The 27,208-nt window shown below is 46.3% G+C and overlaps 1 protein-coding gene across 3 annotated transcripts in view; it reads right to left on the bottom strand.

Moving 5' to 3' along the window:
• Positions 1-26,336, bottom strand: part of LOC144943265 (equilibrative nucleoside transporter 1-like) — an 80,047-nt gene extending 53,711 nt beyond the window's left edge. The window contains exons 1-3 of one of the 3 annotated variants that reach the window (XM_078870603.1): positions 26,211-26,336; positions 3,477-3,547; positions 1,871-1,952 (exon numbers count right to left, since the gene is read on the bottom strand). In XM_078870603.1, the coding sequence (XP_078726729.1) occupies positions 1,871-1,952; positions 3,477-3,520 (126 nt within the window). In that variant the 5' untranslated portion in view covers positions 3,521-3,547; positions 26,211-26,336. Of the gene's footprint in view, positions 1-1,870; positions 1,953-3,476; positions 3,548-5,086; positions 5,332-9,445; positions 9,671-26,210 lie in introns of those variants that run through there. The other 2 variants (XM_078870601.1, XM_078870602.1) reach the window with 2 other exon arrangements.
• Positions 26,337-27,208: the final 872 nt, after the last annotated feature.

Here is a 27,208-nt window from a genome sequence, read left to right as displayed (position 1 = left end):
TCCCATGATGCTATGGCTGCAAGGTTTGGTCATACATGTTATGTAGATCGTTTATTGTTAAATTGGAATCACAGTTCCTATGATCACTGTTACATTGTTTTTATAGCTTTATTTTGGTGATTTCGAAAAGGTTCTGGTTTAGCCATATTTGTTTGTTGTAGTACAGAGTTAGACTGATAACTGTAATCTAAATTGTCTTATGGGTGTGATTGTTTGACTTGCATCCCACTGGGATTTGTGCACACAACATTAATATACGGTGCTTTTTCTAGAAGATTTAGCTGTTTTTTCCTGGATTATTCTGTTGCGTGTAGCCACTTTAAGATGTTTTCTTGTTCATATTTTAGTTTGTTGCGGTTGCATCCGATTCAAGAGCCGAATGGCTCACAGGGCTATACCAAATAAATGAACTGAAATAAAATTAACTGAACTCTCCATTTTGGCCGCAGCGCAGTGTGGCAGACAGCCGTCAGCAGACAGCCGTCAGCCACCACCTCCGGCCCTCTGAACTCCCTCGGTCGGGCGTGCGCAGTTGGGGGGCCCATCCAGGCTCCACGGTGAATTGTTGGTTCGGTGTGGTGTGAAGACGGAGCAAGCTCTGAAGTGTGCGGTGGAACGAAAGAGGTTAAGAAGCGCTGTGGTAGACCCCTTGTGGGCAAGCCGCACATTTACATTTAAGAGTAGTTTGCTTTAGACTTAAAACTCTCGTGACTGCAGGAATTCATATTCTTGGTTCTTTCGGTGAAGTCACGTAGATAGAAAACAAAAAGCTAAATTAAAAGCAAAAAACCCACGACGTTTTGGTCGCAACACAAGCGTTCTTCACCTATCTACGTGACTTTACCTTCTTCAGGTGAAGAACGCTTGTGTTGCGATCGAAACGTCGTGGGTTTTTTGCTTTTAATTTAGATTTTTGTTTTCTATCTACGTGACTTTACCGAAAGAACCAAGAATAAGTAGTTTGCTTCTTGTAACTTTGGTAACCCGGGCAAGTGCGACTTGATCCTGGTCTCCTGAGTTGCTTACCTGGTTAAACTAAATTAAGTAGACTCTCGATTATCCGTGTGCGGTTTATCCGATTTGCGTATTAACCATGAACATAAATTATAAACTCATGGATGTTCCCTTAAGCCTAAATTAATGATAAAAAAAAATAGTTATACATTGCTATTCTTGGAAATGTTTGTTACAAGTAACGGGCTTAAAACAAACAAATATGTTCTCCGGTTAATCCAAATCCACGTGATCGAGTCTGCAGTAAAGTAGTTGCATTTCTTTACAACAATGGGCGGAGTTTGATTGATGTTGATTGGCGTGGCTCTGCTGCGATCCACTTCGTGGGCCGAGTCTTCTGCGCAGGAGCAGGAAAGTGTTTTATTCACTGAGGACGCGCATCGGTCGGTCGTTCGTATTCGTTCGTAATCGAAACGGCAACAATCCAAATCGTCAGTTGTGCTTCAATTTGAGTGATTTATCCGATCATTTATTTCGTGAGTTTTTATTTACGAAAGTGTGTGACTTAAACACAATTTATACCTATACTGTATGAGTGTTTTATTGCTTAGAGATCTGCGGAAAATGATGTTTTTGGATTATCCGCAATTTTGTATTATCCGCGGCTGTCCTCCCCATCATTTGTGATTTGTTCACCTTTCTTGTACTTTGCACTGCTATCGTGTTTTTGTACTGTTTGTTGTTGTTGTAGTGTCCTTTCCCGCATCTACTGGACATCTGTGAAAAAGAGCTTCATAGCTCATAGGATTCCTCCAGTACAAATAAATATGTTGATTCTGATTCATTCGAGCGGATACTCGAGCGCCCTGTACACTTGAGCTGAGTGTGGTGGGGGAGGGCAGTGATGGGGCCTCACCGCTGAGGCTGTAATGAAAAAATTCCACGGCAGCAGAGCGCCCAAGCCCATGATGAAGAAGATGATCCAGACGAGACGGAATCTGCGGGCACACGTTGCAGCGCGGTGGTCATCAGGAACACAACCACCGCGTTGTAGGACAGACTCTGTATCGCAGTGCCAGTGCCTGCAAAACCTTATACTCCGTAAGGTCAACGAAGCTGTTGCCCAGTGTGGCGATGGACAACGAACTAGCAATTACAACACGTGCCAGTGTGAAACGATAATTTCGGCTTTAATTTTTTTAAAGATCCATGTGGCAAGGTCAATCCAAATAAAACCCCGTACACTGAATATACACGCCAACACCCAATAACAACTTAAAGTTTCTGTGTTGCTATAGTTTTTTTAATTTAATGTGTTAGAGCATTTTACATATTTCAACGTGTCTAAATATGTTTTTCTGAAGTCCGAAATATGTTATTATCTAGACTGCACACGTAACCCTAGTTTCTGTTGCAAAGGATATTTGTTGTCTCAACGGGCTCCCGAGTGGCTTAAGGGATATGTGCACGTCTATTCAAAAAATATTCAATTGCCCTCATATTCATTGTTTGACATTTGATGTAAATCGCTTCGCTCTGAAAGGCGCGGTCGTTAAGGGACGCTTTGTCAAAAAATAACCATTATCATGGGCATATTTGTTTTTTTTTAAATACAATATCTTATCTGCTTAAAAGCTGAACGTATTGGGTTATTGGGCCAAAAGGTCCTCAAAACAAGCCCGTGGATGCGACTGTTGTGTTAAACGTGCCTTAGAGCATCACAGGACGTAACCAAGAACACTTTGTGCACATATTTAAAAGACTGTACCCCCCCCCATCAGCACCACCAGTCACTGGCAAAGCAAAGTTGCACTGTACGTGTGCGTGTTTTTTTACCAAACTGCCAATGCAGTCACTGTATGCCCCCATGTATTACCACATTCTCAATTTATTGAAGTGTCACCATATACATGGTATATAAAAAAAATGCAATGTCTTACCGCCTGAAAAACAGATAAATATTGAGTTTTTGGCGAAAAGGCCACGAGCGTAAATATATGTGTTTTATTCGGGTCGCAGTAGTGCAACCCAAAGGCTTAGACTAGTATTGTGTTCTTAGCACTCATCTCTGAGCCATACTCATCTGCACAGGTATCACAGTGTCCCATGGTATATATCTGGTATATAGGCCGGAGGTCGGAGCGCTGAGCCGGCACGACCGGAATAAATTGAAAACGAAAGCCGCCCAAAATGCTTTAGATACGAGTCAATATATACACAGCAGCTGCATTGCATGGCAGTGCAGCCGTGATTCAATAGCATTGTAATTTCAATGCCGAATTTAGCGAAACTGCCTTATTTTAACACGTAGGCTTTCGCGACCAGTATCATCCATAATACAGGTTTTTGGGGTTAGATCGCTTAAATATAAATGCGTCGTTAAACCCGCCACCATCCGACACAGCCAATTCGTAAGGTTTGTCACGTTAACAGAACTTGCCAATCCGTTGCTAGTACAGCACACCAGTGTGTTGGAGAGCAAATCCACAACATCCAACACATGTACAATCTTTTTTTGTTACCGATCTTGGGGGGCTTGGACGTTGGGCATGGCGCCGATCATCATTGGCCAAGTGTCGTAGTCCTGGTGTTGCTGCATATACACAAACATATACACAAACATATACACATACAAATATCCCCCGTATCGCCTGAACAGCCTGTTTGGGGCAAGTGGTGTTAGCGAGCACCTATGAAGGCCGGCACGGCATGGCACTGCACATGAGAGGGTTGGTGGCCAGCACCTCGCCCGACCGCCTTTGTCTCCCGAGTGGCAATGATTTTACACACTGCTGAGTCCACCTAGGGGAGGCCCAGGACCGATTCAGATAATCGTCTCTGTTGTTGGCCGTAAGCGGGAATCGAACTCGGGTTGCCGGGTTCATAGCGCAGCGCACTGCTACACTACTGCTCCCCATTGTTGCATATACACAAACAAACGAGACATAATTATATAAAATGTATTCAAATACAAAATAAAAATGTGGGCGATAGGTGAAGCAAACAATTGGAAATCAAGAATCCATCATACTTCTGGGGTCGATAAAATGTTTACAACTTTGATATAATTAAAAAGGTAGTTATCATAAAGTCGTACGAACCACTGGCATGTGAATGTAGATTTCCTTTACAGATTTAGGTTTGCCTCAAGGAGAAAACCATCCTGTGTCTATTATTTTAGGAATAAACAAAAACATCTCTCTCTTGCTGTTGAGTCCAGAGAATTGAATTGCTAATCATACAGAAACCATGAATTCCTCCGCACCTTTCATTCCTTCCCCCGCACCTCCGATTAGCACGGTTGGCTACGTACGGTACAATAGAAGTCCAACATACATACAACATACATACAACATATATGGTGATGCGACAACTGTCTTAGTATTCCAATGAATGGCGTATTCCTGTCACTATTTGTGTCGTCTTTATATAACGATTGATTTAAATTGCAAGACAACAGCTGTCATTAGTCAATACCGTGGCCGTTATTAATAATTGACAATTATCCGACATTTATAAATGCGCAATAAATTCACATTTACGAACGCATTCTGCCACGATGCAGAAAGAGGGTTTTTATTTTGGATGAGATTGCTAGTCACGACGTGGAGACTTGGAGTGTAATATCATGAAATAGGTGGAAATGTTACGAAATTAACATTACCGAAAACGTGTGGATAAACTTGCTGAAACGCGAAATTAAGTAGTTAAACGTGTTAGTTTTAATTACAATTTAATGCTCAATTATAAAATAACTATTTCAGTAATTATCACAAATGTTTAATGGTAAATGCAGTGCATTGTGGGAGCCACGTGAATTATAGTACCATTATATCAACTTTTTTAATGTCTCATTAGAACAATGCAAATGCAGTCTCTGAAATGTTGCGATATTCGTACGCTGCGATAGACTCCATCAAATCTGGCACCCTTGATTACAAACAGAAACATCTGGCTTAGCGCGTCGACGCGCTTGGCTTGTTTAACAATACATTTGCTAATGTGTCAAGTCATTAACCTTTACTAAAAAGGTGCAAAGCATGCTCGTTGCTGGAGTGTAATACGTGTGCTAAAAATGCTTTAATTACAACAACGTGACGCCATTTCTTACGTTTTGCCAATTATACCTTACCATTACCGCACTGGTGTTGGTCAAATCAACCTCCTATTGAACCCCGATAAATCCTCGGCACCAGGCAGCGGCTCACCATGGCGTTGTTCCATGAAAAAATAATATCTACTCATCGCCGGCTCTCCAACGTCAGTCTCACAATTCCCTTTGAAAATCCTCGGTATCGCCTTGGACTCTACATTCTCACTCAATAATCACGTGCTCAACACAATAAATACGTGTTGGCAAATCGCCACGTCGGGGCCACATGGCACACCCACCCAATGTTGAGCAGGGCCACAGCAAACGCTCCGCGTTATAGCATTGTCGGCACTCGACTTGATTATTGCATCGCCTACCCTTAATCGGACATCAGAAGACAAAAAAAAACCACCTCGACAAACTAGAGCAGCTTGCACGTGGTGTACTCAGCATTAGTCACGACCACGTGGCTTCCATGGCTACACTAAAAACCCTGCACAGGCTTTAGCATAAAAACAATGATTCAGCACAAACTCAATATCCTGTGCCACAGAGGTATTTTTCAAGGTCTCCCCGCCTTAGACCTCCCAATGCCTCCGCACCCTTCTCACCCCAACGACCATAGATAACCTACACATCCTATGAAATACATTTGACCACTTGCTCATTGTACCCAGGACCAGGGCTGTCTTGGTTGAGTGGCATTTCTCCATAGCTGTACCAGCAGCCATCTGGAGCTCTCTCCCACTGCCCCAACACACGATCCACCTTCAAGAAGCTGCTCAAAGCCCACAAAAATTGTGTTACATAGTGTTATTATTATTATTATTTGCACTAGTCATTAAACCATCTGACTACAACATTATCTTGCCTGCTACTCTGACCGTATTGTCCACGTGTCTTACTCGTGAACATTTTTGCTGCAGCAACTGGTTTCCTTTCCGAACACCAAAACATTTACCCTAGGCGACAACACCATCACAACCTCACCGACTTCATGGGACCTCCTTTGCCAGTACCAAAATATACTAATAGGGTTTTTCCCCTTTTTTGCGCCTTTTGGCATCATCTGGTCGAATACCATATGAGACTAGGCTCTAAAGAAAGCTGTCTCTGGTGTGGACCAATCAGTTTCAAAGACAATGCATAAATTATCAGAGTATTGTTTTTTGTTTGCATTTGTCTGCAAGTATTGTGGTTAATGTAAGCATGATTCCTTGCAAAAGGTGTCAGTTTTGTTGCCAGAAAAAGAGGAAAAACCCTATTAGTAAACCTCACCGACTGTCAGAAATATTGGCGTTGTCTTCGATTCCTCCCTCACCTCTCAGTCCCACGTAAAGCACACAAGGGAAGTGTAATTCTTCCACCTCCGCGTCATCTCCGGCATCCGACTACGTCTGTCCCTTTCCGATACCCAGGAGCTTCCGTCACATCGCGCCTTGATCACAGTAACTCGTTACTTGCCGATGCTCCCGTAAATCTCCTCTCACAGCTTCAACTGATTTGAAATTCCGCAGCCAGAGTCCTCACCCCGCACGAACAACGAATAACACCTCACCCCTGTTTTACACAACGCACGCTGGCTCCCCGTTAAATTCTAGGATTGACTTCAAGGTCCTCCTTCTCACTTACAACGCACTACACACGGCATCCCTCTTCACTACATCCGCCAACTCCTTCACTCTTACATCCGCGTCCTACGATCCTCTGACACCCATAAACTCGTTGTGCCCCCCACCAAGCTTCGCTCCATGGGTGATAGGTGGCCTTCTTCTCAGTTGCCCCTAGGCTATGGAACACACTGCCCGCTGAGATCAGATTCGATGAGTCAAACTCCACCTTCAAATCCTAATTAGAAACGCATCTTTGCAAAGGGTCTTACAATCTGGCTGAAATTCCCTCCTCTACTCTCGCGCCTTGTATATTCTGTCCCTTAAATGCTATCTATGCTGCTCTGATGCTTTATACATAAGCCATTGTTTTAAATTAAACAACACATCTCCATTTTGCACTGTACCTTTGCACTTTTATAATGTGTTGCATATTTATATTATACTTGTTTTAGTATGTATTAACTTGAATACGTTTTACTGTTCAGTGCTTTGAGCGTGGGAAAGCGCTATATAAATTGAATGATTGTTATGGTCTGCTCCGTTGGATGGCGTACCCTCTTTCCTGCTGCTCCAGACATCGCGATCTGACTCCCCTACAGCTCTTTAGCAATTCAGATCAATTCTTTACCTCTCCACACTAGAGTCAATTCTCAAAAGCATCACCTATTTTCCCCTGTGACTAATATATGGCTGCGCGTTTTCTCCCTCCTAAGACAAGCCACGAATATCTGTGATATTCGAACTGATCTTAGCAAATGTATGTTGTAAGGCTCTCCACCACCTGACATACAGTGAGGGAAAAAAGTATTTGATCCCCTGCTGATTTTGTACGTTTGCCCACTGACAAAGAAAGGATCAGTCTATATTTGAACAGTGAGAGACAGTGAGAGACAGAATAACAACAACAAAAATCCAGAAAAACACATGTCAAAAATGTTATAGATTGATTTGCATTTTAATGAGGGAAATTAGTATTTGACCCCCTCTCAATCAGAAAGATTTATGGCTCCCAGGCGTCTTTTATACAGGTAACGAGCTGAGATTAGGAGCACACTCTTAAAGTGAGTGCTCCTAATCTCAGCTTGTTACCTGTATAAAAGACACCTGTTCACAGAAATAATCAATCAATCGGATTCCAAACTCTCCACCATGGCCAAGACCAAAGAGCTCTCCAAGGATGTCAGGGACAAGATTGTATACCTACACAAGGCTGGAATGGGCTACAAGACCATCGCCAAGCAGCTTGGTGAGAAGGTGACAACAGTTGGTGCGATTATTCGCAAATGGAAGAAACACAAAAGAACTGTCAATCTTCCTCGGCCTGGTGCTCCATGCAAGATCTCACCTCGTGGAGTTGTAATGATCATGAAAACGGTGAGGAACCAGCCCAGAACTACACGGGAGGATCTTGTCAATGATCTCAAGGCAGCTGGGACCATAGTCACCAAGAAAACAGTTGGTAACACACTACGCCGTGAAGGACTGAAATCCTGCAGCGCCCGCAAGGTTACCCTGCTCAAGAAAGCACATATACATGCCCGTCTGAAGTTTGCCAATGAACAGCTGAATGATTCAGAGGACAACTGGGTGAAAGTGTTGTGGTCAGATGAGACCAAAATGGAGCTCTTTGGCATCAACTCAACTCGCCGTGTGTGGAGGAGGAGGAATGCTGCCTATCACCCCAAGAACACCATCCCCACCGTCAAACATGGAGGTCGAAACATTATGCTTCGTGGGTGTTTTTCTGCTAAGGGGACAGGACAACTTCACCGCATCAAAGGGACGATGGACAGGGCCATGTACCGTCAAATCTTGGGTGAGAACCTCCTTCCCTCAGCCAGGGCATTGAAAATGGGTCGTAGATGGGTATTCCAGCATGACAATGACCCAAAATACACGGCCAAGGCAACAAAGGGGTGGCTTAAGAAGAAGCACATTAAGGTCCTGGAGTGGCCTAGCCAGTCTCCAGACCTTAATCCCATAGACAATCTGTGGAGGGAGCTGAAGGTTCGAGTTGCCAAACGTCAGCCTCGAAACCTTAATGACTTGGAGAAGATCTGCAATGAGGAGTGGGACAAAATCCCTCCTGAGATGTGTGCAAACCTGGTGGCCAACTACAAGAAACGTCTGACCTCTATGATTGCCAACAAGGGTTTTTGCCACCAAGTACTAAGTCATGTTTTTCAGAGGGGTCAAATACTTATTTCCCTCATTAAAATGCAAATACATTTTTAACATTTTTAACATGCGTTTTTCTGGATTTTGTTGTTGTTATTCTATCTCTCACTGTTCAAATAAACCTACCATTAAAATTATAGACTGATAATTTCTTTGTCAGTGGGCAAACGTACAAAATCAGCTGGGAATCAAATACTTTTGCCCTCACTGTAGCCAAACAAATAAAAGTCAAGCGTTGAACGACGCGCCTTATCGTCTTGTATTGGTGTATCACCTTGTCTTCTTGCACCATGCATATATATCAGATATGTATCTTTTTTATACACATATGATATAGTTTCGGATTAAATTAACCAACATATATGTGAACATGAGCCACATCAAAGATGAAACTCCAGGTTAAAAAGTTGACAAAATTACCAAAATACATTGATTTCATGATGGAGACAACGCCGTGTTTTTTTTGTACCAAAACGCAAGGGCTGAGACGAACATTCGATATCTGTCCCAAAATGTCACGTGCGATTAATTTGACGTGCTGGTCTTATTCGTTTATATATTCTGGTGTAAAGAAGTTTAATATCCGTAGCCGGAGCGCCATACTTACTCTTATCGACGCAGAACTCTCCGTGCAGGACGCTACGTCTGGTTCAACACTCGGCAATGGGGTCATAAGAGTGGGTGATCAATTTATATGTAGCCGCGATATATTTAAATATTTCATTCTTCGTGCCTTCTTGTGTGACGACATGGGTTGTCCACACTCACAGGTGATCTCTCATCATTTTTTTTTTAGCAAAGCAAACCCCCTTGGGGTGAAACAACCCCAACTGATCCCCGCTCACTGGCATGTAATTGTAATTATGGAATCTGGTTTTGATTTATAGCGTCAAGTGCTGCTGCTGCTGCTGCTGCTGCTGCTGCTGCTGCTGCTGCTGCTGCTGCTGCTGCTGCTGCTGCTGCTGCTGCTGCTGCTGCTGCTGCTGCTGCTGCTGCTGCTGCTGCTGCTGCTGCTGCTGCTGCTGCTGCTGCTGCTGCTGCTGCTGCTGCTGCTGCTGCTGCTGCTGCTGCTGCTGCTGCTGCTGCTGCTGCTGCTGCTGCTGCTGCTGCTGCTGCTGCTGCTGCTGCTGCTGCTGCTGCTGCTGCTGCTGCTGCTGCTGCTGCTGCTGCTGCTGCTGCTGCTGCTGCTGCTGCTGCTGCTGCTGCTGCTGCTGCTGCTGCTGCTGCTGCTGCTGCTGCTGCTGCTGCTGCTGCTGCTGCTGCTGCTGCTGCTGCTGCTGCTGCTGCTGCTGCTGCTGCTGCTGCTGCTGCTGCTGCTGCTGCTGCTGCTGCTGCTGCTGCTGCTGCTGCTGCTGCTGCTGCTGCTGCTGCTGCTGCTGCTGCTGCTGCTGCTGCTGCTGCTGCTGCTGCTGCTGCTGCTGCTGCTGCTGCTGCTGCTGCTGCTGCTGCTGCTGCTGCTGCTGCTGCTGCTGCTGCTGCTGCTGCTGCTGCTGCTGCTGCTGCTGCTGCTGCTGCTGCTGCTGCTGCTGCTGCTGCTGCTGCTGCTGCTGCTGCTGCTGCTGCTGCTGCTGCTGCTGCTGCTGCTGCTGCTGCTGCTGCTGCTGCTGCTGCTGCTGCTGCTGCTGCTGCTGCTCCTGCTGCTCCTGCTGCTGCTCCTGCTGCTGCTCCTGCTGCTCCTGCTGCTGCTCCTGCTGCTGCTCCTGCTGCTGCTCCTGCTGCTGCTCCTGCTGCTGCTGCTGCTGCTCCTGCTGCTGCTGCTGCTGCTGCTGCTCCTGCTGCTGCTCCTGCTGCTGCTCCTGCTGCTGCTCCTGCTGCTGCTCCTGCTGCTCCTGCTGCTGCTCCTGCTGCTGCTGCTGCTGCTGCTGCTCCTGCTGCTGCTCCTGCTGCTGCTCCTGCTGCTGCTCCTGCTGCTGCTCCTGCTGCTGCTGCTGCTGCTGCTGCTGCTCCTGCTGCTGCTCCTGCTGCTCCTGCTGCTCCTGCTGCTGCTCCTGCTGCTGCTGCTGCTGCTGCTCCTGCTGCTGCTCCTGCTGCTCCTGCTGCTGCTGCTGCTCCTGCTGCTGCTCCTGCTGCTCCTGCTGCTCCTGCTGCTGCTCCTGCTGCTGCTCCTGCTGCTCCTGCTGCTGCTCCTGCTGCTGCTGCTGCTGCTGCTGCTCCTGCTGCTGCTCCTGCTGCTCCTGCTGCTGCTCCTGCTGCTGCTCCTGCTGCTCCTGCTGCTGCTCCTGCTGCTGCTGCTGCTGCTGCTGCTCCTGCTGCTGCTCCTGCTGCTGCTCCTGCTGCTCCTGCTGCTCCTGCTGCTCCTGCTGCTCCTGCTGCTCCTGCTGCTCCTGCTGCTCCTGCTGCTCCTGCTGCTCCTGCTGCTCCTGCTGCATTTCCTGCGGAGAATACAAGATATATAGTCAATGTCAGTGAGTGGAACGCGGACTGAAAGTCACCGTAAACGTGGACACAATCAGTTAAGATCCGAAATGGTTAATTACGTCCTTCCAATGATTGCTAAGCCGGAATCCATTTTCTCGGTTGAAATTGTCTCTGTGTTTGTATATGTGGATCGCATCATGAACGAATCTCTCATGGTAGCCAGATGGCTTGCAGAGAACCTCTGTCTTGGAGAAGTCAATGTCATGTGAGCCCACTGAATTGTAACAGTGATCTGCCACAGCTGAGGTGTTTGTCCTACAGTCTGCTTTATGTTCACGGATGCGGTCCGAGACATGTCGTTTGGTTTCTCCAATGTAACTGCTACCACAGAGGCAACTTAGTTTGTAGACGCCAGGGTACTGTATGTCTAGAACCACATCTTTTACAGACGGGACCAGATCACGGATTTTATGTACTGTGTTGAATCGGACCTGGATCTTGTGTTTTATCAGGATTTTGGAGATCTTTTTTGTGACCCCAGCAATGTAGGGTAAGGTGATGGTTTTGAAAGGCTCCTCAACAGGATCCTTCTTGATGGTAGGAGTGATGGCTTTGCGGATTGTGTAGTCGGAGTAACCATTAGCCTTAAGAGCTTGGCGTACGTGTTTGAGTTCACTGGCAATGTGTTCCTGGTCGGAAATGCATTGGGCTCGATGGTATAGAGTCTTGATGAGGGAATTCTTCTGGGATGGATGGTGGTGGGAATCCGGTTTCAAGTAAGCATCCGTATGGGTGGCTTTCCTGTAGACAGAGTGGCTCACTGAACCATCAGGTCTCCTTTTAATCAGGACATCCAAAAAGGGTAGCTTGCCATCTTTTTCGACTTCCATGGTGAATCTGATGGCTGGGTGTATGGAATTGATGTGGTCGAGAAATTGGTCTAGTGCAGGCCGGCCATGTGGCCAGATGACAAAAGTGTCATCTACGTACCTCTTCCATAAGGTCGGGCGTAGAGTGGCAGTCTGGATGGCGTCAGTCTCAAATTTCTCCATGAAGACGTTGGCTACAACCGGAGATAGGGGGGAGCCCATTGGGGTGCCTCAGTTTGTTTGTAGAAAGTTCCATTCCAGGTGAAGTATGTATTGGTTAAGCAGTGTCTCACCAGGGGAGGTACCCCAGTATTCAGTCCTTGATGAACCAAGTCTTCAATGATTGCGATGGTGTCAGGTACAGGAACTTTGGTGAATAAGGAAACCACATCAAAACTGACAAACATGTCGTCTGGGGACAGGGAAATTCCCTTGATTGTCGATACCAGGTCAGGTCAGTAGAGTTTAGTACCAGCTTAAATAGACGCTCCAAGTGTGGTGGTGTTTTCTTTTAGACGCTGTCGCCTCGACAGACCTGTCTTTACCTGAGGACGGCTACTTGTGTTGTGGCCGAAACGTCGTGAGAATTATTTTATTATGTTTTATTTTTATTATTTGATTACTTCCCTTCTACGTGACTTTACCGAAAGAACCAAGAAGATGAATCCCTGCAGTCACGAAAGCTTTAAATCGAAAGAGTGGCGTTTCTATCAAATGTCAATGGAAAACTAAGTGGGGCAATGAGGTGGTGGGGCAGAGGGTGAGGGAGTTAGAGGTAGGAGAGGGGAAGATGGTGGAAAGACAGCATTTAGAAAATTTAGAATGCCCTTACTATACAATACACTTGTTTCTGAGAGCTTCACTTGTATTAAAAATAATTATCAATTCACCGTCTGTTGCTGAATCGTGCATGGGACTTTTCATAATGAGCATCTCTCGTGCGAAGGAAAAGAGGTACCATTAGGACAGTTGCCATACTTGCATTTTTACAAATTCATCATTGTCACCAGCCACGATCGATCCACTGCTGGATGAAAGTTCCCCAAGCCACCGCCATATCTGTAATTCACAGCATATCTCCATGCTGTCCACTCCTCACTTTGCTGCCGACGTAGACAATGCATGATGCTGTTTCTGAGCCCACCATAAAGTATGTCTGATCCTGCCATTGTGAGCTGTGTCCTAGGCTCGCGCATTCCTCCGTATTTTTTATTACGTTCCTCTGACAGACATTATGCAGAACCCAACTTTGCAACCTTCGTTATTTCCAACTTGATTTTGCGCTTTCGTGACTGCAGGAATTACCCTTTGGTTCTTTCGGTAAAGTCACGTAGAAAGATAAAATAATTAATTAAATAATACCATACGACGTTTCGATTGCAACACAAGCAATCATCATCAGGTACAATGGAAGAAAAAACAAAGCTAGTAAACTTAGAAATATAATGCAATACAACACAGATAGTCGGCTAACATAACAGTCAACACCCTACCTGGTTGATAACGTTCTTCCAAAGAAAATTTAGCAATCTTGTGCTGACTGTTATGTTAGCCGACTATCTGTGTTGTATTGCATTATATTTCTAAGTTTACTAGGTTTGTTTTCTCCCTCATTATTTCCCTACAATTAATTCCCTTTTGAACTTTCCAAATGATTGCCAGCATAAAATCCAATGTGGTTGACGACTTAAAAAGTAGGTTTTCATTTCCAAAATCATGATGGATTTTTTAGGCCCCGGATATTTTCCTTATTCTATTCTTGTGTGAGGCAATGTGCATGGGGCAAGTGTGGATCTCCCCATCATATTCCGCAAAGTCCACCCACACGGTCTTGCCGGCACTCATCCTGGACGAAATAGGAGACCAAGCTCAGCTGCATGAAATACATTTTTTAATAATACAAAAAAACTTCACATTTGGCGAGTGTTCATGAAGATTTCTTAAAATTATATATTTTTTTATTTCACCGGGAAAGGCCCACTGAGCTATACAGCTTTTTTTGAGAAACGACCTGTCCACAAATGATAGCTCAACATAGTGGCTTAATACGTGGACATTTATAGCAGCCACATACTTTAAACGCATGTTGCTGATTCTAAATGGAGAGGCAAAAACCGGTGAGGACCCGAAGAAAAATCCACGCGTTCACGGGAAGAGGCATACACCGCAAACTCCAAATATACAGCAGGCATAGTCAAGGGGTCGGGGTGGAACCCACGACCTCCTGCGTACCAGGTGACGAAGCGCACCAAGGGAACAGCGTAAAAAGACAACAACACCACTGAGCACAACACACCCGCAGTCATATGCGCCTGCCAGGACCGTACTAAGAGTTCCAGGCAATGGTGACACCTTGCTCTGGAGAAGAGCACAGCACAAGACAGAACAGGCACGGGGCAACAGGTAGCGGCTTACGCAGAACAAACTCCGAGTGCGCAATCTCATCTGATTATATTTAAAGAACACAAATTGTTCAAGGTGCTTAAGACAGTTTCACAAACAATTTATATTGCAGGGGCGTGCATTGGGCTGAGGAATGGGGGACGATGGTCGAGGCTGCGTATGGCTCACGAGACGGTAGGGGAGTGGAGGGGAAAATTTGGGGTGTTTGGGGGGAGGGAAGAGGAAGAGAATGAAAAACGGAGAAGAGGCGAGGCTTTAAGAGAGGAACGGAAAGAGGTTACGGAGGGAGGTCCAAAAACGAGATTAGGCACGGAGAAGGAGGGACAGAAAGCGACAGAGAGAAGATTGGGGATGAAGAGGACGAGAGGGGTCACAGAAGGAGATGCGAGAGGCAGGATTAGGTGGAGCAAGGCCACGGAGAGTTTTAAAGATGAAAGTATTTGAAAAGACAGCGGTGTGGTCAACGGGAAGCCAGTGAAGTTGAATGAGGGGGGCGAAGTGTGATAATTAAAGGGAAGATTGAGAGAGAAAACCCGTGCCAAAGCTATGTTTTATTTATATTCTTGGGTCTTTCAGTAATGTCACGTAGACATATAAAAAGAAAATAGCAAAAATAACAATAAATATTTGTTGGAGGGGAGAGGATAGGCAGGGAGACCCAAAAAAAAAGAGATGAGATGGCGATTTATCCTGGCATCGAACAGACGAGAGCGGCAGATGCGAGTAGTAGCGGAGGTGTAGGCAAAAAAGGCGGGAGAAGACTCAAAGGTGACACCAAGGTTGAGGGCAGAGGAAGCAGGAGTGAGGGAGATAGGAGGGAAGAAAACGGTGGTAACAGGAGAGCGAGAAAAAAAGATCGATGTTTTTAGAAGGATTGAGGCAGAGTATAGCGCCATCCAGGATTGGATGGCGCCCTGTCAGGAGGAGATGCGCGAGGAAAGGTCAGGGGGTGAATGCAGGAAATGAGAAGAAAATGTGGGCATGGTCAGCAAAGTAATGACGAGGGAAGCACATAGAGGAGATAATAGATGCAAGAGGCGAAATAGCGAGAGAGAATGGTAAGGGACCCAGAACCGACAGCCCACCGAACACCGACACTGAAAGGGGAGGGGATACGGAGTGACCGTAGGAGGATGTGCGAGATGCAAGGTGAGACTCGAGCCAGGAGAGAAGAGTCCCAGAGATGCCGAGGTCGGAGAGAGCGACAATATCAAAGGCGGAAAAAGGTCGAGAAGAATGAGAACGGGTATTGAAGGAGTTATGCAAGATGGTTCTGGACAATTGAGAAGGGCTGTTTCGGTGGAATGGAGTGGACGAAACTTGGACTGAAATTGGCTGACAGAGGTTTGATTTTTAATCCTGAGGCTCACTGGTCGCTATTCTCTCCCAACATCAACCCTCTTCTTGGCTGCAGAGATATCTATACGAGGCCCGCCACAGTGGCGAGATGTTAACTACCTCGCGTAGTATACAGGAGGTCGCGGGTTCGACCCTGACGCCTGCTGTATATTTGAAGTTTGCATGTTCTCCCCATGGTCGTGTGGATTTTTTTCCGGCTCCTCCGGGTTTTCTCCTCCACATTTAGAAACGTGCTTTGAGAGTATTTAATCTAGATTTGAACTTTTCGTGACTGCAGGGATCCATACTCTTTGGTACTTTCGGTAAAGTCACGTAGGTATAATATAAAATGAATCACGACGTTTCGATCGCAACACAAGCAATCATCATCAGGTGGGAAATCCACGCATCCCCATCAGGTGGAGGACCACGCATCCCCAGCTCTCTCAGCCTCCCCCTTCCAGCCCCGCCCACTTCCCCCCGTCCTAGCTTCACGTCTCCCTCTCCTCGCGTCCACGCAACGCTCCCCTACCCCCCTCCCTTTCCCCTCCCCCTCTCTTACCTATATAACCTCTGACCACGGTATCTCTCTCCCACTTCAGCAAAAAAAATGTCTTGCTGTGGTTTTCCAACCTGATGACGATTGCTTGTGTTGCGATCGAAACGTCGCGATTTAATATATTTTATTTTATACCTACGTGACTTTACTGAAAGAGCCAAAGAGTATGAGTTGAGAGTATTTGTTTTGATATACATTTCCAACGTGATAGGCCACTTCTTTGAGCTATCATTTGTGATGGCCGGGTCGCTTCTGAAAAAGAGCTGCGTGGCTCAGTGGGCCTTACCCGGTAAAATAAAATACAAATCTAATAGTTTTACTGTACACTCACGAGCTTTAAAACAGTCACCAAAACACCCCCCCTCCACTCATCGCCCGCATCTGGATTTTTGCAGAATGAGCCTCAAGGCATCTGGAATTACAAAGCATTTGGACGACTTCGTTTACAATCAATATCACTTGTGAAAATTCCTGACAGCGATGACCTGGCATCACTGACCTGACCTGTCACTCGCCGAACATTAATATAGAACTAAATGTTGTTTGTTTGTCCACAGCCCGCACCTCCGATTAATACGGTTGGCTACGTACTGTGCGAAAGAATTCCAGCACGCAATAAGATGCAACCGATGTGGGGTGTGCATTTGAAGCAGCAACAACAAAAAACACGTGTTTCGTTCACAACTGGTAGCAACGGGGAAAATTAAACATAGCAACCGTGACAAGCGGAGACTGTTTGACATAGTTTCGGTAAAGATTAAAAATGTTCACCTTAAGCCTGGCGTTTGCCCGTGTTACTTTATTTAAACCTGTCACAGCCCTCCAACTGTGACGACGATGCATTGCAAGAATAATATCGAACGCGCCGACTTGACTTTTGTGGGGAGAACACATTGTCCTCAAACTCTCTCGAGACAATATCTTTGACGGGACATTGCCGAGAATAGATTCGTCAAGAGGCAGCACAAATGTCCTCGTTTGAAGTAAGCTGCGTGCCTTGCGATGAATGAAGCTGAAATTAATCTCACGATTGGGGACACCGTGATGTCATGTTGACCCGCCCCTACTGGACATATGTTAATAACAGAGCTTCGTAGATTATCAGATTTCTCTAAGATACATTTAAAACACATTTCTGATACTGAAGCCGACACCACTGTACAGGTTTCCATCGCTCTGTGCGGGTTCTGTTTGTGCGATGTCGCGTACATGTGGGGAACCCATTTGTACACAAAATTCGCTCTATGCGGTTTGAATTCACTCAACATGCGGCTGTGCGGTCGGACGCGGAGCAACATGGTGTGTGTGCCGTGTGTGCCGTGGGGAGCGGTGGTGTAGCGGTTTACACGTTGCGCTAAGAACCCGGCGACTCGATTTCCGCTCACGGCCACCATCCGTGGCGATTATCGAAACCGGTCCTGGGCCTCCCCTACGTCGACTCAGCCTCAAATTAGTACCTGGTGCGGTGTGTATGTCACCGCCGGGGAGACGAAGGTCGGCCGGGCGTGGCGTTGGCCACCCACCCCCTCGTGTACCGTGCCGGCCTTCATAAGTGCTACTAACTAGCAATATATTATATTATTATATTATATTATTATATTATTTTATTTTATGTTATTATTTTATTTTATTATGTTTTATTTTTATTATTTTATTACTTCCCTTCTACGTGACTTTACCGAAAGAACCAAGAAGATGAATCCCTGCAGTCACGAAAGCTTTAAATCGAAATTTAACTAGCAATACTTGCCCCAACAGTCTGCTAAGGATATACGAGGGGGATCTTTGTCTGTGTTGTGTTGTATGCACTGTGTGCGCTACTCGGAAGGCAGCTGTCTCCTCGTGCCGTGTCACTTTGTGCGCCCTCCGTTTTGTGGAACGCATACTTTCTACTACCGCATAAAGCGAGGGAAAGCTGTACTTCGTCATTGAACTGCACTGTAGAATATCAACGTATGAACGCTGAACTTCTTTTCGCAGCGTACAGAGCAAACCGTGTCATTCGGAGGTGCGAAATATACCGAGTGCAGTTACTCTGTTTATTTGTAACTACTCCGCAGTTGCAAATATACAGAGCAGCTACATTTATTGTGTCTCAATATATTGCACGAATTCCCGGTAAACTTGGCACGTTTGGGGCAGCGTTGGCATGTGGCTGAAACCGTTGGACCAACGCTGGCCCAACTTTCCAATTTTTACTGGAAATCCGTGCAATATATTGAGAATTAAGAAATGTCGCTGCTCTGTCTATTTTCAACTGCAGAATAGTTCCAAAGATATAGAGTAACTACCGTACTCTAAGATATGACGGTAGATACAGAGGAACTGCCGTGCACGGTTGGCTACGTACGGCACCCAGTAAATGTGCCAACGTTGTGGCAACGATGGCACATTTACTGCGTTCCTTTCTTTAAGCCAAGTACAACCTATCGTTACAAATATTTATAGACTTTTTTTAAAAGAGGGGGGGAGGAGATCTTCTTCACTGATGCAAAATGAAGACGAGTCGGCATTGTGACTGCGGTCACAAGAGACCATGGCCCGCGTGACCCCAGCCACTGCCACCCCCTGCACCGCCCGATGCCCAACACCGTGGGTCACGTAATCCAGGAGGGCATCGTCGAGTTGGCATCGGACCGTAAAGCCTTCGAAGAGGCCGATGGAATTGGCGTAATACTCTCTCGGTATGAACACTGCTAATGTCGCTCGGCTCGCCTTGCCATCCCATCCTACGCGTACGATTAGAAGAAAAGGAAGGTGGAAAAAGTAATTTGACAAATAAATACTTGCGGGGTAAATGCTTAGATGCTACCAGCAGAGGGCATGTGATGAACTGCTTTTTGTGTGTTCGTTATCCCCCCCAACTCACCGCACCTCCAATGAGCCCGATTGGGGCTACAAACGGTGTGAAAGAAGTTCAACATACAGTAATGTATGTACATGCGCGTGGTTACATTGCAACGTACGGGCTGGAATTGTTCGTTAGCAATGCTCACAGTGTATTATTTAATAATGATTTAGACACCACTCTCTCGTGTGATAGTTAAATCGCCGTAATAGGTACAGTACAACAAAATGACTAAACAATTATTGCCGGAAAGGGTATGTTGTACAGCCTCTTTTTTATCATACTCACAAAAAGGGTCCCATGGTTATTTTTTTTTCCAAGGCTGTTCCCTAGGTGACCGCGAGGCTACGCGGTCTGTCTAACATTCTGAATCCAATGTCATGTAAACTCAACTTGTTTTTTTTACCAGGTAAGGCCCACTGAGCTATACATCTCTTTTCATCAGCAACCTGGCCACAAATGATAGCTCGACGAAGTGGCTTATCGTGTGGCAATTTATTGCAGCCAAATACTCTAAACGCACGTTGTTATTTTTAAATGTGGAGGGGAAAAACCGGAGGACCCGGAGAATAATCCACGGGAGAGAGTGGACATTCAAACTCCAAATATATAGCAGGCGTCAGGGTTGGGATCGAACACACGACCTCATGTATACTAGGCGAATTAGTTAACATCTCGCCACCGTGGCGCCCATGTGTAGGGGTGTCAGGGGATGGATTCCCACCAATAGGAGAGGGAATGGGATGGTAACAGAAGGAGGAGGAGCAGGTGAGGAGATAGAAGGGAGAGAACGAGCGGGAAGAGGAGGTCGTTGGCTGGAACGAGATTGGGACGGCTGGGGACAGGTGTGGATGGGAGGAAAGGAATAAAAGACGAATCCCCTGCAACCGTGTGTCAGCTCTCCTTGACACATGTATGGGATGCTATTGGCGAGACAAAACTGCTGCGAGACTGACAGAAAAATAATTAGGAACGAAAATGACCAATTGGACATTCATTCAGGGCATGGCAAGTGCTCCCTCCTCGAATTGTGCATTATTTGAATGAATCTATATTATTACATCGCGATCATTTGGTTTGATACGTTTATGAATGTGTTTTCGTGAACAATACTCAGTGGTTGCATACATTTGATGATTGTCACCCACGTTGTTGTTTTTATTTATTTCATTGTTTTAAATCGAGAAAACAACACGATTGTGATTTAAGCACTTATAATAACCGTACTCGATAACTTAAGGAAGATTCGATTGAGTGGAATGTTTTACGAATGTGGCAATGTCTGCTGACAGAAATGCAATGTATGTGGCTGGAATATGCAAGTGAAACTGACGATATTAAGATACACGTAACTTGGCAATGTTAATATTCGTGAGAAAAAGTTTGTTATAGAATTGAGTAGCTAAGGAGTTAACATCACACTTACAGTTTAAGCTCCATCACAGCGGTGGCACTATCGTTATCACAAAGCCCTGGATATACAAATGTACTGCGAATGTAACTTCCTGCCATGCTCAATGAGTCTGGCTCGAACATTACACCAACAGAGATTATAATATGCTGCATTTTTAAACTGCACAATGTTATAAATATTGACTTTCGTGACTGCAGGAATTCATATTCTTTGGGTCTTTCGGAATAGTCACGTAGATAGGTTCAAAATTAAAATAACCACGACGTTTCGATCACAACACAAGCGATGGTCTTCAGGTGGAATAAACCCGTTGAATAAAGGGGTGAAAGCTCCCAAAGGCAAGTTGTTTTGAAAGGTTTACGATGGGCGTAGCCCAAGTGTCAACTTGCAGTGCGCCCAACGAAGTGGGTGGGGCACAAGGGCCCTGGGGCGAGCATAAGCGGAGATGGTTATGTTAATGAATCAAGAGAAGGGTAGGCGCAGGAGCCCTGGAGAAATTAGTAAAATAAATAAAACTAACATCGGAAGGTGACAAGATGGAAACATCACAGCCAGTTATGACTTAAACTGTTCGATGACGTCCTTCCAATGATTGCTGAGTTTGTACCTATCCTCTCGGTTGAAATTGTGTCTGTGTCTATATATATCGATGGCTTCATGAAGGAATCTTTGTTGATAGCCAGTGGGCTTGCAAAGTACCTTCGTATTAGAGAAATAAATGTCGTGTGAGCCAACCGCATTAACACAATGATCAGCCACGGCTGAAGTGTTGGTCCTCCCGTGTTTCAAATCTGCCTTATGCTCACGAACACGGTCAGAGACATGTCGCTTAGTTTCCCCAATGTAACTACTGCCACAGACACAGCTTAGTTCGTAGACACCAGGGTATTGCATGTCAGGGATCCTATCCTTCACAGATAGGATCAGATCACGAATTTTATGCACTGTGCTAAATCGAACCTGGATCTTGCGTTTGCTCATGATTTTGGAAATATTTTTGGTGACCCCTGCTATATATGGCAAAGTGATGGTTTTGATTAGTTCCTCAGATGGTTCTTTCCCAACGGTTGGGGTGATAGCTTTATGGATTGTGTAGTCAGAATATCCATTCGTCTTGAGAGCTTTGTGCACGTGTTCCAGTTCACTGGTTAGGTGATGATGGTTGGAGATACATCGAGCTCCATGGTATCGAGTTTTGTTGAGGGAATTTTTCTGGGATGGATGATGGTGGGAGTCCGGTTTTAGGTAGGCATCAGCATGGGTTGCTTTCCTTGTAGACAGAGTGGCCCATTGAACCATCTGGTCTCTTTTCGATTCGAACATCCTAGAATGGTAGCTTGCCATCCTTTTCCACCTCCATGGTGAATTTGATGGCTGGGTGTATGGAATTCATGTGGTTGAAGAATTGGTTCAGAACTGGTCGGCCATGTGGCCAGATGACGGACGTGTTATCTACGTACCTCTTCCACAAGGAAGGGCGTAAAGTGGATGCCTGGATGGCGTCTGTCTCAAATGTTTCCATGAAAATATTGGCTACAACCGGAGATAAGGGAGAACCCACTGGGGTGCCTTCAACTTGTTTGTAGAATGTTCGATTCCAGGTGAAATATGTATTGGTGAGGAAATGTCTCACCAGGGCCGGAACATCAGCATTCAATCTTTGTTGGACCAAATCTTCAATGATTGCAATGGTGTCGGGCACAGGAACTTTGGTAAGCAAAGAAACTACATCGAAACTAATGAGCAAATCACCTAAAGATAGTGAGATGTCATTAATTAACGATACCAAGTGAGCTGAGTTAAGTACAGATGAGGTGGTCTTACCAGTGAATGGTTGCAAGGTCTCAGACAGAAATCGGGCCAGTTTGTAGGTGGGTGAGTCAATGGTGGAGACGATGGGACAAAGAGGTGTACCTTCTTTATGAATTTTTGGTAAACCATACAATCTGGTTTCAAAATTACTAACGTAACCATCTCCACTTGTGCTGGCCCCAGGGCCCTTGTGCCCCACCCACTTCATTGGGCGCGCTTCAAGTTGACACTTGTGCTACGCCCATCTTAAAACTTTAAAAACAGCTTGCCTTTGGGAGCTTTCCCCCCTTTTTTCCACCTGAAGACGATCGCTTGTGTTGTGATCGAAATGTCGTGGTTTTTTGTTCTTTTTTTTTATGAATTTTGAACCTATCTACGTGACTTTATCGAAAGACCCAAAGAATATGCACAATGTTATGTCCATAATAGAGGGGGGGGGTTTGGGGTTAGATCGCATAAATATATAAATGTGTCGTTAAAACCCACTACCACCCGACACAGCCAACTAGTAAGGGTTGACACGTAAACAGAACGTGGCCAATTCGTCACTAGTACAGCACACCAGTGTGTTGGAGAGCCAAGCCACAACATTTACAATCGTTTCGCCAGTAATTAGAACTAGCTTCATCAGGCGACTGCCAGATTTGTGGAGAAGTTCACCTGTTTCGTTCCTTATATAAAGGCGTAGATATGGTGACCACACTTCTGCACTCTTGCGTAAAGTAGGGGGGGGGGACAATGTTACGTATTTACACTTTGCAGACAAACATTTGTCATCTATGCTGCCATGTTTTAGATCAATGTTCTACACAGGACCACTGCCAACGCGATATCTGTTTCAAGCAATTGTCCCAAGCTGGAATATATACAAATAAAATATTAAACGATTTCTCGGCCTTGGCCGGCATCCATAATGGCATGGCTCATGTGGCATTGAGTCTGCAAAATGCTGCAGTCACTCAGTATGGATATGTGATCACTCCTTGTGATTGACATGATAAAGCACTCGCTTCTTGAGCGTATTGGTTGGTCCTGGTTGCTTGCTGGAACACCGTGCAGTAAGTTGTGTGTAGGGGCTCTTCACGAGGCCCATAGCCAAGCCTCGTGAGTGCTGACAAATCATGAGCTTAATATTAAGGGAATGGAAGAGGGCCCAAAGGTCCATGACCCAAAATCTGGTCAGGAGAATAATTAATCCATGGTTCAAGTTCATGATTATGTGTAATCAATTGACAAATATTGGCGTGATTAGCACTGCTACAGTGCTCTCAGCAGACACGTGTGCAGGTGCCTAAACCTAATTCTAGGAATTGTATGCATAATAACACTGTTAAAGAAAACGCAAGGTAAAGAGTTCACGATTGCTTTTTCACAGTGTGTGTTTTCAGTATTTTTGGCTGTGCAACATAATGCTATGCTGATGCCATAGCATTTTAAAATATGTGATTCCATGCCAAGTGATAAGGTACCGAAAGCTACTGCCTATAGGGACAGGTAAGTGAAGGAGGGCAAGCGAGCTCATCCTTGATTTCCAGGAAAGCTTGGTTTCTCACGCTCAGGAACTCCGTGCTGCTGTAAGAAATGAGCATGGCTGGTGGAGGCGGCGGCGTTTCCCTCCTGCCGCGTGCCTTTCGAACACGATGAAGGCACAGCGAGAGCACGGCGATGCATCCCAGCTCGACCAGAAACACGGCCGCCACGATCGCCGCGTTGAGTCGCCATGGGCCACCGGCGGGCGCGGTGAACTCGGCCGTGGCGGCAGCGGCGGCGTCCGCGTCACCAAACGATCGCTCGGTCTCCCAGCAGCGACTGCGACCCGACCGGCCGATGGCCGCCACGCACACCTGGTAGCGCCCATTTGCACGCAGGCCCCGCAGCACGTGGCTGCGCCAGGTGGCGTGTACGAGCAGCGATGAGCCGGCGTTGTGCGCCGGCTCGCCGTCCACGGCGCGGTAGGCGACCGCGAACGCCCGCACGCTGGAGCGAGGGGAGCACCACCGCACCTCCACGTCCGACTCGCTCACTGGCACGACGGCGAGCAGCCGAGGCGCCGTCAGACGCACCGGCGACGTGTCGCATGGACAGCCGCCGCGCTGCCACGGTGCACGGCAGGGCGGCTGAGGGTGGTGGCAGGGATCCAGGTCGCACGGCCCCGCCTGACGGTACTGGGCGACGCCCGACTCATTGCCCACACCGCCAACGTTTTCTTCCATTTCAAAATCGAAGGTTTCGTAGGAGAAACTGGGAGGCCCGAACAGAAGATGAGGGTCGATGGCTTGCGGCGGTCGCGCCTGGAATGCAGTGCCGTGCTCGGTGTCGGTGTTTGAAAAATGGCAGGATGCGTCGTGGACGCGTCCTCGGGGGAGTTTGTTGGGTATTCTTTAGAAGCAAAGAGACTAAGTGGTGGGGTCGTATTTTCCGAAGTTATCGATTTATCCACAGTTGTGGTGTCGCTGTCAGCAGACAGAGTAGTGCGGATGATGGGTGCTGGGCTTGAGAGGTGATGGGCATCGTAAGGTTGAGACATGGGTGGCTGACGTGTCCTTCCTTGTGTGTTATCGTGGGATGTGTAGGGTTGCGTTGTGTTCCCATTATGTACGCTTTGGCTGCGTGCTGTTGGTTCTGGTGTGAATGTTGCGGGTGCGCGTGCGGTGGTTGTGTCCGTGCCCGGCTGGAGTGTGTGCGCTGTCGGGGATTCTGGCGTATGTTCACCGGGCAGGTGTGTTTGCGGTTGAGTGGCATTTGGGTTTCGTGTGTGAGTTGGCGTTGGTTGAGAATTCAGGCTTGGCCTGTACGTGTGTTGTTGCTCCGTACCTGGTTGAGCTGTTTCAAATTCAAAGGTGCCAGGGATGTGTGCGGTGGCTGGGTTTGCTGTGCCCATCGGAGGTTGTGACGTGGGAGCTTGCTGCGTGTGGGGTAGTCGTGGACGTATTAGGTTTGAGAGCAAATTCTCCCGGGAGACGGCACCGCTGGGAGTGCCGCTCTTATTTACTCTCTCGCACAGAGTCACCACAATCTGTTCGGCTGAAGGAGAGGTTGTCTTTGAATTACGGGTCACACCGTGGATCTCTTGTGGCCTGTAAAACATATGTTCATATAATTGTATTATTACTCGGTTTCAATCGTTCGCTGTATAGTTTTACACTTGTTTTTTTCGTCAGATCATTTCATCTTGTGACACTGGATAGTAAAAAACATAAATTTTAGCCATACCACTTAACCACGTGTATATATTCAGCTGTGAACGTGGTTTCTCAAGTAAAAGAGATGTTTATTTGTTTCCCCGAGGCTAATGTTTAAGAGTAGCACTTGCACAAATACTCCACCAAAAATGCATGCAAAGCAATATGGGTGTCTTCCAAAACGCCGTGTTATCTAAAGCTGCACACAGTGACTACCAGTGGTGGGAATAGGCCAAAATGCCCCGGAACGCCGTGGTGGGAGTGACATTTTGAACCCGACTGTTGTATTGATTGACTCACAGATAGACCCCTAGACCAACAGAGAGACCCACAGACACACATAGAGACCCACGTACACACAGAGACCCACATATACTCTCAGAGACCCACAGACAGGCACAGAGACCCACACACAGAGCTAAGCTCCTGCTCATGCCCCTCTTCCTCAGATCTAGTCGCGGGTTGGGTGGGGGGGGAATCATTGATGAGTTCCCCCCAGTAATTTCTTCCCATTTCCAGCCCTGGTGACTGATGAGAACATTAGCTTGAGCAGTGAGCAAATCTGACAATTCTGAGAGCATTCCCTCACCTGCTGGAGTTGTTCTCTTGGCCTCCCGGAATCTGAGCATCGCTCAGTGTTAAATAGAAAATGAAGACGGAATGCAGAAGATGTAGCACGCTGTGCTCCATGGTCTTGTTCTGGGCTGTTTTTCTTTTCTGTGAGAGCATCGCGGAATATCCATCACATTGATTGCACTCACTTTGAGAAGAGGAAGAAAAGACCGTTATGGCTAGTGAATAGGAGGGGGGGGCGTAACAGTTTTCCACTGGTTTTGTGCACCACGTTGCGAGCCACGGGCGATAATTTCGTTTCGATACACTGCAAACCGGTCCTGGCCACTGCTCTATGGCCCTGTTCTCCACCATCCTGCACTGCAGCCATGAATATAAACGCTGAACGACAAATTGCACTTGCCTGGCAGCTTCGGCAGCAGTTTGTTAACCCGTTGGATGCAGGGTTTAAAAATCAATTCAAGCGTGAACTTTTGTTGTCTAATTTCTACTGCGTTAAGTTCATAAACACAACTGTAATTGATTTTCAAATGTACAATTTGATTCCTGTACCGTGAACATAACAATTACTTTTTATCAATCAAACCATTTGAGTTCCCCGCCTGGAATTTAGCACGCGGCTCAGATTGTCGGCCATGTTGTCATCTTCACCGAGCCCGAAACAGTGGCGAGACTGGAGTGTTGCGCTGTGTAGAAGGGACCATTGCCCGAAACGTCGCCTGTTATATACCTTTAGATTTTTTTAAGGCCACAGTGTTGTTGACAAACGTGTTGAGGTTGTATGATAATTTGTGCTTGTGCACCACGGCCAACGCAGCAGCAGCATCAATCGCCAAATACAGTAACGCGTTTAACGTAGTGTTAGGGAGTTTATGGTACGACAATAAATACATAATTATTGAGTAAATGTACAGAACGTTTCTTTCAAAAGTTAAGGGAGTAACAATTGACAGCAATAACTGTTACCTAAACATGCCGCTTAACACATGTATAAACTTTAGATCCAAGTATACA

The sequence above is a fragment of the Lampetra fluviatilis genome, chromosome 30 (assembly GCF_964198595.1).
Source record: "Lampetra fluviatilis chromosome 30, kcLamFluv1.1, whole genome shotgun sequence".
Taxonomy (NCBI): domain Eukaryota; kingdom Metazoa; phylum Chordata; class Hyperoartia; order Petromyzontiformes; family Petromyzontidae; genus Lampetra; species Lampetra fluviatilis.
This window is presented reverse-complemented; position numbering and strand designations above follow the sequence as displayed.